Below are 16,226 nucleotides of genomic sequence, written 5' to 3'. Positions count from 1 at the left end.
AATGCAGAGTCCCTATAATCACAACTACAGCATCCATGGGACCAGACAACATCCCAGGCTGCGTTTTACACAAACTTCAAAACAAACTGGCTCCTTACTTAAGCACCATTTTCAATAATAGCCTCGCATCAGGCTTTGTGCCCTCTGAATGGCGAACAGCAACAGTTATCCCACTCCACAAAGGGGGAGCCACCAGTGATGCCGGGAACTATCGACCTATTAGCCTGACGAGCCTGGTCTGCAAGGCCATGGAATGTATCATCATGGAACTCATAAACAAAGAATTTGGTAACCTCCAAACTCTGGATCCCACCCAGTTAGGGTTTGTGAAAGACAGATCATGCCTCCTGAACCTGATCGACTTCTTTGAGGCAGTCACCAAAGTCGTAGATGAGGGTAAGGTGGTTCACACAGCCTATGTTGACCTCGCCAAGGCTTTCGACACTATCCCCTATTGTGGAATTATAGCTAAACTCACTAAACTAGGTATAAATCCCTACGTCATAAGATGGGTTGCCAACTGGCTCACTGACAGAACCCACACTGTAAAAGTTGCAGACTCCAAATCTGACCTCAAAGAAGTGACAAGTGGAGTACCACAGGGTTCCATCTTAATACCTCTCCTGTTTGGTATCTACTTCTCTGAAGTACAGGCTAACACAGAAGGCCTCTGGCTAATGAAGTTCGCAGATGACTGCAAACTAGGAGCTATAGTCAAGTCCCCAAATGATGTGGACATCCTACAGAAGGGCATCACTGAGACAGATGCCTGGTGTTAGAGCCATGGCCTCAAGCTCAATGCCAAAAAGTGCAGTGTCATCCCCTTTGGTAAAAACTCTGTACCCATGAACTACCACATAGGCAGCAATCTACTTAACACCGAATGTGTGATAAGAGACCTTGGGACCCAGGTGGACAGTAGTCTCTCCTTTGATAGTCACATCGCCACAGTAGTCAGGAAGTCCTTCTACGTAGCACACCTCATCATAAAAGGGTTCTCATCCAGGAAAAAAGAGGTCATTGTTTCCTTCTACTCAACACTCAGACCCATTATAGAGTACAACACCCCTTTTGGAATGTACATCACAAGACATCTGCAGCAGCTGGAAAAGCCACAGAAGTACCTCACAAAGATTATTACTGGCTTCAAACAAATGACCTACACTGCCTCAAAAAACTCCAGCTTAACTCCATAGCATATCGCCTACTCCAAGGTGATCTCTGCCTAACATATAAAGCTATGTCAAACCCAGAGCTGTTGGACATGCTACACCTAAAGAAATCCCAATCCCTCTGAGCTACACGCTCTAGGGACCTAAACGTTGTCACCACAATAAACAGGACATGCTGGAGGGATATATTCCTGTCCTAGAGACTTCCCATACTCTGGAACAGGCTACCCATCTATGTCAAGCTAAGTTTTTCATTAGCACTCTTCAAGAAAAATCTTGATAAGTGGATGGGAAATAGGAAATACACCCCGGGGATCACTTCTGTGTCTCTGCTCTACAGTGGCACAGGAAAATAACTTTCTTGGGTGGTGTAAGCCAGTGAACCTTGTTGGCTAGGCTTACATAGGCCTTTGGGCCAATAGCCTAGTACCTGCCTATGAACATAAAACAGCTGCCAGACACAGCTGCATCCACACACACCATGTCAGGCTTAATCAAACAGCACTCAAAGCTATGATACCTGCCATAATTGATATTAACTATATTTAGACAGAATAATGACATTTGTACTAAGAGCTTGCTACTATTGTTTAACCTGGATATACATGACATTACTAAATCATACTTTAACCGAAGAAGGCATTAGTCTCCATGATATCATTTTTTTTTCAAAACACTCTACTTTTACTGCTTTTATGCATGATGTTTGTTACATTTGAGTCTGAACTCTGATGAATGGTACCTTGTTGAATTAGGTAGTTAATTTTTTTTAAATTATTGTAAGTAAAATCAATGAAAAGTGAACAAGATAAGTACTCATTGAGTTCAAGTAGGGGAATAGAAACTTCTATGTTTGGCTTATATATAATGTAAATAGTAACCAATCTTGACCTACCTTGTTTGTGAAGAATTATTGGACTCTGAACATTCTGAATAAATTGTTACTGTTTCTCAGTTATTTAAGAAACCCTCCTTTTTAAATAAAAACAGATGACAAGTGGTGTACCACATCAGTTGATACTTTGAGAGATGTCGTTGTAAGAATTATTTTTTTTGGGACAGCTATCTTGGAATCAGTTTTTTGTTTCTTCTTTCTAGCATCAGTCCAATGATTTGTTTTTTTTTATTCTTTTAAGAGTAGGGGCCATCCATTCCATTTCTTCTGGAATAGATGCTATGTTGTTTTTGATGAATATACTAGCTTCTAAGTCATTAAAGGTTCTCATCTCATTGGCAAAACATATTTTATCTTGCCTGGAAAGGCCAGCTGCACTTTAATGTTGTTTTGTTTCAACAGTTTTATTAGTGGCCAGACTTTTTTCTTTTGTTCTAGTATTCTGGAAGAATAATCATTGTCAAACCTTATCAGGCTTTGATTGTATTTTAAGGGTGATTTTTCTCCAAGCAGATTTTAATATTAGTTCCTTGTCCAGAAATGAATGAAATTTTATAACTATGGATCTAGGTGGAGTATTTGTTGAGTTAGAAGCAGGTTTCCTCAGTGCACCTTTCCATTTCCAAATGAAAAGTCCATCTTTCAAGTGTAACAATTCAGGAATCCAGGTTGTTAAGAATGAAATAATGTCATCTTTTAATATTATTTTACGCGCCTATCCTATCCACTTCTCTTCCGTCAGACATTTAAAACATTCGAAATAATGTCATCTCTTTCAGTGTTTTCAGTCAGACCAAAGATCCTTATGTTGTTTCTCCTTTCCCTGTTTTCTAAGTCATCTATTTTGTTAAGCAGTCATGTATTCTGTTTAAACAGAAATTATTTTTGGAATTATTCCTCTTTGAGTCTCCCTTCAGTGTTATTTGGAGAAGTCTCTATATTTGTTATTTTTATATGGTGTAATAGTTCCTTAAGAGTATCAGGCTGTTTTTGAGAATTTGAGGTTTTCTAAGTCATTTTTAAAGCCATCCATCATCAAAGATAGTTCCTGTAAGGTAGATGTCATCAGTTGCAGTTTTTTTTTTCAAAGCAGCATCTGAATGATAATTCATTGAGTTGTTCATATTCAATGACTCAATATATCTCCAAGTTACTTGACTGGAAAATATTTGTATAGCTCCACCAAAATTGATATTTATGTAGTTTAGTAGTTTATGTATAGATTTCTGATGTGTTGAACTTGAAAATAATAAATTTGTCCTATATTATTATACTAGTTTATGGAGCTCTCAGAATTCACTGCTAGGCTCCGCCTCCCTCTAGTGCATTTCTAAGTTCAACCGAACAATATTTAAAAGATGTGCCCATTTCTGTGCCATTAACCCCTATTATGTCAGGCTTTGTCCAGATTTCTTGCACTAAGAGGTTGAGAGCTATGATGTTACAGCCCTTGTGATCACTGTGACATTCCCTGCAAATCCGCAGACCATATGTACTCTCCTTTACACAGACTTGATTTCCAGCTTTGCCAGGAATACTGTTGCAAACCTATTGTAGGTGCGCCGTGCCTCATAAATATGTATTGCACGCTGCTGCCCGCTGACCACCATCGTGGTCACAGATGCACTCTGTGTAGGTTCTGCATGGAGCCTACACTGAGTTTGAGTCCTGGGGATGAACATGCCAAGGTTAGATAAGGCTCAGCAATTAACAGTTAATGTAGGAGGAGAAGAAATAACAACAATGACTTATAATCAGTCTGGAGGAAACTCTCCAGGAGTAGATGGTATTCCAGTGGAAGTTTGGAAACTAGGAGGGAAGAAAGCGGTAATGATCTGGAAAGTTTTGTTTTAACAGTATTTTGAAAGAAGAAGCACCAGCAACCTGGAAGAAATCTGTGGTGGCTGTAATACTTAAAGAGGGTTAAGAACCATCAGATCCAGCTTCATATAGTCCCATGTCAGTTTTGAACCATGATCATGAAGTGTTTGTCTGTAATAACTAGAAGAATGGCAAAGGTGTTGCCAACATTGATAGATATGTAGCAGTCTGTTTTTTTGGAGGAGAGGCAAACATTTGACAGCATTAATATAACAATGATGCTCCACAGGGATACAGAATGTATGAAAATACGTCTGTTATTGGGGTCTTGATGCAGATAAAGCATTTGACCGAGTAACCTTGGATTTCATGCGTAGGGCAGTGGAAGCATTTGCATTCCCTGTTACAATGAAGTAATGTCTTTCGGCTTTTCCCAGTTAGGGTTTGCCACAGAAGAACTCCAGTCTACTAATGATTGGCAGTGGATGTTTACAATGACGAGTTGCCAGCCCAATGCCCAACCTTCAAAGAAGGCACACCCATTCACTCATGCACCTACCTGCATGTCTTTCAAACGTCACTCGATTGCGGGGAGGACATGCAAACTCCACACAGAAGGTGCTCCAGCCGAGAATCGAACGGAAGAACCTCTTGATGTGAGGCGACAATGCTAATTGCTGCACCACCACAGCCTGTTTGCATTCCCTGTTACAGTAATAAGGTTAATTAGAGAGATATGAGGGACTGGAGGCAAGAATTAAAATAGAAGAGTTCTTCTCTGAAAAGCTATATTTGCCTAGAGGAATTGGGCAGGGGTGTCCTTTTCCCCCTTTATTTGCTCTATATTCATATCCATTAACAGAGAAAATAAGGGACTCATTAATTTGAGAACATAATTTGTATGTTAATCAAGAAAAGTTAGCTTTATTTGCAGATGGCATTTTGTACCTGGTAAAGCAGAAAAGGACATCACAGTGCTGTGGAACCTTGTGAGACCAATTCAGGTCTTTTTAGGGTATAAAAGTAAGGAAGATAAAATAAAAGCTGTAGTTGTAAGTTATATACCCACACATAAATTGGTTCAACAATACCCATATTCATGGAGACATGATGAAATGAAGTATTTAGGAGTATGGATTAAAAAAAAAGGCTTCTGTTATGACCATACCTCTCAACCTGGAAACATCAAAAATCTGGACAAACGCCCATGAAAAATAGGTACAAATCTATGTGCCAGTTAACATAACATTTGCATAAATTATGTGACCACACCAACTCAAATGGAATTGTGGGATACCAACTTTCAACTGCAACCTGAAGAACAGACAACCAAAATATGGCCCCAGAGTCCCCCTCAGCCATTCCAGTGTCCCATTACTTGGCTATTTCACCCCATTTACCATAAACACAGTAATGCGCATACTGCTTTACTTCCACAGTGATTATTTGAATTTCATTTAAATCTTTTATTTTACATTTTATAGCATAAACACTAATAGACATTTGCTAAACAAAGCAATACAGTCTCGCAATGAAAACAGACTTGGCATTAAAACTTCTCTGCCCTTGAAACTCACATTCATTGAAACGGCATTGAAATTCACATTCAAAGAAAATGCATCTGGCCAGTGGTGGATAAAGATTACCTTTGGGCTGTTTTAAATCATAGGCCCCTTGGACACAAAATATACATATGTTCTTTGATGCACCTTCCTGACTGTATTAAATTATATTCATTGTATAATACAGCACACTTGTTAGAGCAAGTTTAAAATTTGAACATTTTTCCAGTAAGCAATATAACAAAATGCATGAACCAATAATGACAAAACTGTCCAATTCAAAATATTTCCATCATAAAAGTCTACTCAAACTTCTACAATCCCACCAGTATCAGTAAATATGCACTATCTCTGCAGAAGTAAAAGTCATCTAAATAATTTCACATTAAAGAGATCTGTAACTAATGAAGAGGTTGCTATTAGCAAACAACTTTATATTTCATTGTTTCATCTACAAATAAAGTGCCTTTTGCCCTTGAGGAATAAATTGCCTATGTTACATTAAAAAATTAAGCTAGAAGGAGATATCTTAAAAAACAGTAGAGATGAGGGAGCTATAGGGAAGTAAAATCAGCGGGCAGCATAAACAAAAATGTATGTTTCTAGTGTGATTCAAGTAATGTATCTTTCATTCAGATACTCAAAAAATATAGAAAATGACCAGTGGCTATATTTCACCTGACTACAGATAATGTACCTGCTACTCTTTTATGTATCTTTATTTAACCTCATCCATCTAGCTCCTGGAAATGTATCTGTAAATTCTACATCCATCCTTCAGTCACACCAGCCCCCTCCCAAAATTACACCTCCTCTGCATTGATGGCGTTTGCCACAGCAGGTCTATGGCTTGTTTTGAAAACAAAACTATGGTGTCGTTTTTACACATTAGTGCCAACAGGGAAACTTCTAACTTCTTTCCTTAGGGCATGTTGTTACTTTTCTGTTCAACAAGACAGTTGACAAAAGTGCTTCTGTGCAGCTGGAAGAGGTTATGGATTTTGGCAGAATTTATCTACGATGCCTGAATGTGGGTTATGTAAAACACCTTTAGAAGGTTCAGATACACAGCGTACACTGACTTGCCCTCATCCACTGCCTCAATGACCTATTCAAAGATCTCTGCTAGGCTAAGTAGGCAGTATCTGCTTTTGATGAATCAAAACTAGACTGGGTTGAGGGCCCACAGGTCACCTATACTTTTATTTATTAGTTTCATTATGATCCTTTATATAACCATACAAATGAGCCTGGTCAGGCTTATGGGTATATAATTACCCAGGTCTATTATAGCCTCACCTTTGTGCAGAAGAATGACTGTTGCTATCCTCCATTCTTCTAGCATATATTTTGTTTTGAGGCTAATGCTGAATAGCTTTTGGGGGTCTGATAACGTTCACAATGACTTTATAGCCACTTTGTGTTCTTAACTTTATAAGCTTCTATGGAAGGTTGTTAATGGGACAACTCTTCTGTATGCAATAAAAACAGAAGATATTTTATAATCCTTCATAATCCTTTTCTGAATAATGATACTTAATGAAGAGATGTACTATGAAGATGTTTATATAAACAAGGATTAATAAGAGAAACACTTCACATATTTTACTGCATTTTATTCAGATTTTAGTGCCTGTATAACCTTCTCTGCAGCTGAATTTTCTTGATCAACTTTCACTAATACCAATTTGCTGACATTTAATATAGAACTGCCTCTCTGCAGCTTTGTGGAGATTTGCTGTCTAAAGTACCTGAATTTCCATGTTTTTTTCAGCAGCAGATAAATCTCTCCATACTAGCGATTAAATAAAATGCAGCACAACAAGGACTTATCCATCTCTAATATACAAGCAAATAAAATACACAACAGATATACCCTTTGCCCCAGACAGTACAGCAGCAGATAGATAAAATGCAGCACAGCGGACTTCTGAAATAGCTAGCAAATGTACAGCACAACGGACTTCTCTGATAGTAAAGCAGCAGATAAATAACACACTTCTCCATACTAGCGATTAAATAAAATGTAGCACAAGGACTTCATCTCTATACTAGCAGATGGAATGCACAACGGACATACCCTTTGGCCCAGACAGCACACAGTATAGCATCAGATAGATAAAATGCAGCACAGCACAACGGACTTCTGAAATACCTCTCCATACAGTTGTTAAGCACAATGGGGCAGGCTTCTGAAATAGCTAGCAGATAAAAGCGCAACGGACTTTTCCGATAGTACAGACCTAACAGCAGCAGAAGGAAATAGATTAAAAAAAGGCAGCACAACAGACTTCACTTCTCCAGTTGCTAATATTAATCGTCCATAAAAAAAATGCAGCACAATGGACTTCTCCAATCTCCATACAGGCCACACACATCTGACTTTCAGCGTAACTGACAGACTTACAGATAAGATGCATACATTTATTAATTGGCCATCTGACTGACTTTTCAGCCAGGACTAATGGATTTACTACTTACGGATCAGGCAGAGAGGCAGGCTACAGTATTTAAATAAAATGTAGCACAAACAACAGACTCCTGGCTTATGGACTCAAACAGTTAATTGGCCGCAGCAGATAAAAAATAAAATATGCACACATTTAATCCTGACTTGCAGCAGCACAACGGACTTAAAAACAGTGAACTTTAAAAAACAGGTTACAGAAAGCAAAAAAGCGGAAACAACCACACTATACGAACTAGAAAGTACCGTTTTAATATATTGTTGTCACAAACAAAGTTTAAGCTCTTTCGTAAAGGTTAAAACACAGAAACACAAACTTTGTGACAGCAATATATTAAAACGGTACTTTCTAGTTCTTACATTGTGGTTGTTTTCACTTTTTTGTATTCCGCAACCTGTTTTTAAAGCACAGCAGACTTAGTTACAGGCAACCTGTTTTTAAGGCACAGCAGACTTACTTGCAGGCAGATTAGCAGATATAAAATGCAGACGGCCGAGCACAAATAATCACACCCCTTCTTGAAACTGTGCACATAGGACTTACAGCAGCATTATGGGCCCATTAAGAGTGTATTTCTTTTCATACCTAGCTGGATTGCAAAACTTTATGCACATCTGCCGCCATAGTCCCAGTGTTTCCCTCCGAGTCCAACAGGCAGCAGTGATGTCATCACGCACGCCCCGTAAGCTGGTGATGCGTGGTGATATCAGCCATTAATTTAAAGTGGTACTACAAAAAAGTAAATAAATAACATAAAATAATCAACAAAAAATCGTGAGTTAAAGGGGCCACTCGGGAATTCGTGTCACCCCATCATTTTGCCCTCAAAACTGGTAAATACCAAGGAATTTGTTATGGTTGAGAGGTCTGATTATGACAGCTAAGGGTATATGAGAAGAGACTAAACAAAATAATATACAAAAACCGAGAAACTGGAAGCTCTTATATGGATCTGAATAGAAAATACAAGCAGTAAAAATGTTTTTAGTCCCTTTAGTTTTCATAGGATCATAGGATGTTATTGGGCTAATGGTCTTAGAGCCTTTTTAAATCTAGTTATTCATGTCTCAGTTTTCCCAATTATCAATGCCCACAGTCTAGATAGGCTGCTATATGTATGTGGATGCACAGTGGATATAAAAAGTGTACACACCCCTGTTAAAGTGCCAGGTTTTGTGATATAAAAAATGAGACCACAATAAATCATTTCAAAACTTTTCCCATTTTTAATGTGACCTATAGCCTGTACAATTCAATTGAAAAACAAATCTGTTAGGGGAAAAAATATAAAAAATAAAAATGTACAATAAGCTGGTTGCATACGTGTGCACACCCTTAAACTAATACTTTGTTGAAGCACCTTTTGATTTTATTACAGCATTCAGTCTTCTTAGGTAAGAGTCTTTCAGCACGGCATATCTTTACTTGGGAATATTTGGCCAGTCTTCCTTGCAAAAGCGCTCCAAATCTGTCAGATTGCAAGGGCATCTTTTGTACACTGCCCTCTTCAGATCACCCAACAGATTTTCTATTGGATTTAGGTCTGGGCTCTGGCTGGGCCATTCCAAAACTTAAATTTTCTTCTGGTGAAGCCATTCTTTTGTTGATTTGGATGTATGCTTGGGGTCATTGTCATGTTAAAAGGTGAAATTCCTATTCATCTTCAGATTTCTAGCAGATGCCTGAAGGTTTTGGGTCAAAAGTGATTGGTATTTGGAACTGCTCATAATTCCCCCACCTTGACTAAAGCCCCACTTCCAGCTGAAGAAAAGCAACCCCATAGCATGATACTGCCACCACCATGCTTCACCATGAGGATGGTATTCTCTTGGTGATACGAAGTGTTGTTTTTGCGCCAATTGTGGCCAAAAAGTTCAGCCTTGATCTCATCAGACCATAACACATTTTCCCACATGTTTTTCGGAGACTTGATGTATTGTTTTGCAAGAAATTCCTGCAGCTCCTTCGGTGTTGATGTAGGTCTCTTGGCAGCCTCCATGACCAGTTTTCGCCTTGTCTTTTCATCAATTTTGGAGGGAGAGACAGTTCTTTGCAATGTCACTGTTCCATATTTTCTCCACGTTTTGATGGCTGTCCACTGTGTTCCATGGTATATCCAAAGCTGTGGAAATTTTTTTGTACCTTCACTTGACTGATACCTTTCAAAAATGAGATCCCTTTGATGCTTTGTAAGCTGTCTGCGAACCATGGGTTTTGCTGTAGCAGGCAATTGAGTAAATGTCAGGAAAATCCTTCTAGGACAGCTGAACTTTATTTGGGGTTAATCTGAGTCTCTTTAATTGATGGTAGGTGTGTACTAAAGAAGACTGAATGCTGTAATTAAATCAAAAGTGCTTCAACAAAGTATTAGTTTAAGGGTGTGCACACACAACAAAGTATAAGTTTAAGGGTATGCACATTTATGCAACCAGCATATTGTACGTTTTTTATTTTTTATATTTTTCCCCTAACAGATTTGCTTGTTTTTCAATTTAATTGTACAGGGTATAGGTCCCATTAAAGGTGGGAAAAGTTTAGAAATGATTTATTGTGTTCTCATTTTTTATATCACAAAAAGCTGGCATTTTAACAGGGGTGTCTGCACTTTTTATATCCACTGCGTGTGTCTGTGTGTGTGTGTGATATGTTACGTATGTCTGTATGTATGTGTGTCTGTGTATATATATATATATATATATATATATATATATATATATATATATATATATATACTATGACTAGCCTGAACGGCAGTCAGTCGAACCTTCGATGGACGAAATCACGGTTTCCAAGGAACACGTAATCGAACCAACAAAAATGAAGGAAAGTCGATATTTCAGCAATTCGTGATTATAAAGTGAAGTAACTAGTCACTAGAGAAAAAAATGTGTAAATATAGCAGAAAACGGAACCAGGTAAACAGACCAACAGTAAAAAGATATGTTCAGATTGGCAGCAAAGAAGTTCTGACTATGGTAGGCCTAAACATCATCTTTATGCTCTACGCTACGCAAGGAGCATATGGGTGACATTCTGCTTACCTTTAAAGCAACAGGAGTCTCTGGTAGACTGGACAGAAGTTTCAATGGCAGGAAATCCCATATATCAAGAATACTGCAGCAGTAAATGTAAGGATATAAGAATCAATCAGAGGAAGTTAAAAAGATTGAGAAGAGAGACTGAATAAGCAGTTTGCATAGGAACAATGGAAGGACATACATATGGCTCCCAAGTATGCAGCAGTCTAGAAGATTTAGACTTTTTTTGCTTGGAAGTGTTTGCTTAGGTGTTTTTATATACCACAAGCAGTGTCTGAAAAATGCTTCCTCTGGTAGATGGCAAACGGAGGTGCGAAGGGGAAGAAAGAAGTAATTGGGAACATATGATTTGGGAGTGTAGTAAGCTTGGCAGACTTGAAAAATTCCTTACAGAGTACTCTGTCAGAAGTATTGAGTGAGCAAATGGGTTTAACTAAGGAAATTATTCTTTTCAGCTGGAACACAGAATCTGAATTGCCCAGACGTGTTAAGCCTTTATTAAGTGTAATTCTGGTGACTGCCAAAAAATACAATTGCTAGAAAATGGAAATCAAATCTAAACCGACTGTACTTGAAGTATTAAATATTGTAACAGAAATAAATGAACTAGAAGTGGTATTTTTTAGAAAAGGAGAAAATCACATAGAAGTAAACATAAATTGTGTGAACAGTACATACAGACTAATGTTCTGGAGGAAGAGGAGTGAGGTTTAAGAGAAGGCAGGAATTGGGCAGTTTATGTAATGTTGGATTGATGATGGGTGTACAAAAGAATATAACTTTGTAACTGGGAACATGTTAATATGATTTATTTTCTTTTATATAAATGCATGTTTGTCTTAAATGATGACTCTTTAAAGGTTTTAAACAAGAGTGGTACACATCTGTAACAGCCAGCCAGGTTGTTATTCCAAACTGCTAAAATCCAATGCAGACTCCCATGGTAATAAGAAGAAAATCAGCATTGACAAGACTACACAAGCTACTGTGAAGCACCTCTTTGCTGACTGTTTTTGCCACCATGTACAAAGCAGTCAATAGCCTACACTGCCACAAACACTGTGTGAAGTGTTGATTGTTATGTATCTGGCAGAACAAAAGTGTTTCCATTATGTTAAAAATTTCAGAAGCTCAGCTAATGCTGTGTGTGTGATAGTTACTAGGCAGGGCATAGAGGAAGTAATTAAGCACCATGATGCAGGTGAACTTCCAGCCTGACTCCTGGGTAAATTGGAGTAAGCGTAGTCCAGTAGACATAATGGCACAGTCAGAATATTTTGCTCTGTGAAATGTTGCCTTAGACTGGAGTCCTCAGACGTTCAGCTTCTGGTATTTATTTAATTTAACGTCTGGTTAGCAGTTTTGTTATAATTGTGTTGTATTTGTTTGCTTCACATCTGAACTTTTGGAAAACATTTTGCTGAATGGTGCCTAAAAGTAACTGCTGGGTGTCTTAATTCATGAAGGTTTCTTCCAGAAGGTTTAACAGTTAGGACTAAGATATTCAGGCAACAGGTTCCACAAGCAAATAATTTTTCCATGAGTCTTAACAGTGGAACTGTTGTATCTGATGTATAGACTTGCATCATAACGCAAGTGTAATGATTAGGGGCTCTGATCTTATGATCTGCTTCACTGCCATCAGTTAATACGTGATGGCAGTGACCTCTAATACTACCCAATGCCACCAATTAATATGTGATGGTAGGAGCTGTGGTCCCATGATCTGCATTGCTGACCAGCAAGTAATAAGTGAGGGACAATAGATACTGTTGTTCTGCATAAGTCACCACTGAACTATATTCAAGGAGTGATTGACCTCAGGAGCATAGAACAAATGCATACTGCTGTCTTGGGTTATAACTAACACCTGCCATACCCCAAAAGGCTTTTCACTGAGCAGCTACAAAGCAGAATTAGAATCACTACCTTCCCAGTATTTCAGCCTTGCTTTCAAGTACAGTCTTACCAGCAGTAAGTGAGTCATGAACAGAACTGTTTTGCATACACATACACATGTAATTTTACCCAAGAGGGGTTAGTGATAACTTCTAGAGCCGGTACCATTTTTCCTCTGTTTGCATTAGTGCTGCTATCAGCTAAACCAATCTAGCTCACCAAGTACACAATTCTGTTAAACTGAGCAAACTTAATACTGTTATTTGGTAGCTGTGGCCAAAACAGCCTCTCATCAAAAAGTGGATACCAACAGTTAATAGTGCAGCAATACTGTGTCAGTATCCTTATGTACTAATAAATAAACATAGGCTACTAGCTTTTGTAATTGAGTAATATAACTGTCAGTTAATAAAAAGTAGCCAACTGGGCTTGAAAAAACAAATATACAAGCAAGTATATGCTTGCACACACAATAATAAAGTAAAAGGTGTTAGGAAGATAGATGGCAACAGAAAAATGCTAACTATATAGCTACATGATCCTACTCCTACAACTGGTAATTGCTATGGTCTAACTACCAATGGTTTTCTATAATTATTCAACAGCTGCAGTTGACACATAGGCAAACTACAAAAGTTTGTGCTTCTTGATTCTGAAAAAGCATGCTATATTCTCCTTCATCGTCTTTCACTTCAGATATCCTCTACTGTTTCTAGGCATGTTTAAAGTCAAAGTCCATAGTCCAAACGGAGAGGAAAGTGCAGTAGTCATGGCTCAGCATTTCTTGCACCTTAGAAGTTTCATTATCTAAAAAGCCATCCAAACAAAATGGAAAGTACTACAGACATGGCTCAGCATTTCCTGCTGATTAAAAGTTTCACATCTAAAAATAGATGTTTTCTTTCCTTTTTAAAACAGATACTGGAGTTCCACTTGAAAGGCAGGGAAGTTTTTGACGAGTAGTAATGTGCATGTCTGAAAACAGTTGCATTCTAGTATATACAGTTGCATCATTACTGAAAGAAACTTATACATTTCACGTATCTTCTCCACTTTGTTATATTATTGTGGAGAAGATATGTGCAAGTTATAATTGTTCTTTCAGTAATGAAACAACAATTATAAATTGCACGCATCTTCTCCACTTCGTTATGTTATTGTGGCTTCTTGCCTGAAAAGAGCATTTGCAGGTTTAATGCAGATTTGGGTGCTAAGTGTAAGGCTGTCATCTCAGTAGTACCTCAGATTTTCAAAACCACCCAAGCAATATGACACTACAGCTCACAAAAACATCCGAGTTTGAGAAGCTTCAGATTTTTTTCACGAATACAGAATCTTTTTTTTTTTTTTTTTATAACTCAATGCTTTTGTTAAGAAAAATTACGAAATACTGTGATGGTCCACTAACAGAAAACAGACACTGAAACACAGGCATGATGTAATAACTTTTTTGGACCAACATAGATTTTTGCTTTACATCTGAGCTGCACATATTTTTCACACTGGCATTTTTCTTGTCTTTTTTAGCCCACAAGAAAGAAATGGTGTACTTCCCTTTGTGGGTACAAGTGAATATTTAAACACTGCGTCTTACGTCAGTAACATAACTACTGACAAAGGGCTTCTGATAGCCAGGAAGCTTGAGTAATTTAATTATCTATGTTGCTTCATAAAAGGTATTGGTATCAAGTCTGTGTTCCATTACCTTTGTGTTACAGTGCTTTTGAGGAATTTTGCAGGAAAAAAGTTTTCTGCTGTCTATTCTTATGGTATGCTGAAGTTCATGATACATGTCTCCTTGGGTTTCATTGTTAGGTTTAAAAGCAAATATACAGTGATGTGTTGTCATGTAAGTTTACATTATGAACATTTTTTGTTGTTGAGCTCTGCTTCTCTGCTTTCTAGCCAAGGCATGATGCATTTTACATCAGTAAGCCAGAGTCAGTACAGTCACACGGGGCAGACTTCTGTATATAACACTTAACTCTGTGCTGTTTATTAAATAGTTAGTAATAAATGCCTATGAAAAAAGGCAGACTAAAGAACACAAACATGTTATCTACACAGCACAGCAGATCTAAAAATAAGGCCTTTGATATATTGGCCTTGTTTGATTTGGGTGGACATAGCTGGGTCAGTGCACTAGACTCGGCTACCTGTGCTTGTATTTGTGAAGTAAATGTGGCCTGTTGAGAGTGACTACTAGCATTTAGATTTAGACTTAGACTTGTTCAATGGTTCCATTACAGTAGCAACTGGCAATATAGCATAGAATTTTAAGGCAGAATATAAATAAACTGTAACAATTAGTCTGATTACCACAGGGTAAAGTGTGACCCTGAATAATCCACTTGACTAGACCAAAGCTCCTTAGTTAAAATTATAAGCAGGTACTTTGTGCCTAATCAGTTTTACTTAGTAAACAAAGACCACAAGGAAAACCTTTACCATGCCGGATGAGTTGTAATTTATTATAAAGTATGACTGTAAGTGTAGCCTTACAATTGAGATTGCCATTGCAAAGCGTCAAGGAGTGTTGTAAGAGAAACTAGCAATGCCATTGCTTCCTGCCGTTAGTAATGTCAGTGTCTTATCCCTTCATATGGTTGTCTGCAAAATCCCACTCCATTGATGTCTGAAATACTGTCCTTTCGGTTTTGTATATCAGATCACTAACCATGTAAAAGAAAACGGGCACAACAAGAGAACCATAAAACAATTCAGCATCTGTTATTTACTGACAAAATACAAAATTAACATTTAGGGTGGTAGACTGTTCTGTAGTAATTGTAACAGAAGTGGACAGCATTTTTCAACTACAGTGAGATAGGGTACAGTATAAATTATTAATTTTTTGTTCATTGATATTTTTAGGTTACTGTGGTATCCTGGTAGTAACCATGCCCTTGCAGATGTAGATGCGGAAGCAGACTGTGTTATGAACCAAGCTCTCTGGATCATTCAACATCTGAAATGCTGACAGTGACTGACCTGTAGATCAGTCCACGTCTCTGTTGTTTTATTGTAATCTTTTACAGCTAGGATAATTATTAAACATCTTTTTTTCTTATCGAATCATATTTTATGTAGAAATTCCCAAAATGTTTGTAGCAAATTGTTTTTAATCACTGCATTGAGGCAACTAATTAAAATGTTAAATGTTGACTGGCTTAGAATCATGTTAATTTCTTAAACTGTGAAATGTTTTGTGACACACACTAAGATTATTGTTGCAATTAATTAAAATAGTAATTAATATAGTGATGTTGAGTATGAGTGCAGTTAGTTAAGGCGAACACTTTGGAATTCATTATGTGGCTGATGACTGCATTACCTCCTAGTGAAATGCTGTGTATAATATTCAGGTGTGG

The 16,226-nt window shown here is 37.7% G+C and overlaps 1 protein-coding gene across 1 annotated transcript in view; it reads left to right on the top strand.

Moving 5' to 3' along the window:
* Positions 1-16,018, top strand: part of APEH (acylaminoacyl-peptide hydrolase) — a 2,062,145-nt gene extending 2,046,127 nt beyond the window's left edge. Inside the window, exon 22 of the mRNA XM_044078262.1 lies at positions 15,730-16,018. Within this exon, the coding sequence (XP_043934197.1) occupies positions 15,730-15,835 (106 nt within the window). The 3' untranslated portion in view covers positions 15,836-16,018. The remainder of the gene's footprint in view (positions 1-15,729) is intronic.
* The last annotated feature ends 208 nt before the right edge of the window (positions 16,019-16,226 follow it).

The sequence above is a fragment of the Protopterus annectens genome, chromosome 7.part0 (assembly GCF_019279795.1).
Source record: "Protopterus annectens isolate FY-2018-M chromosome 7.part0, PAN1.0, whole genome shotgun sequence".
Taxonomy (NCBI): domain Eukaryota; kingdom Metazoa; phylum Chordata; order Ceratodontiformes; family Protopteridae; genus Protopterus; species Protopterus annectens.
This window is presented reverse-complemented; position numbering and strand designations above follow the sequence as displayed.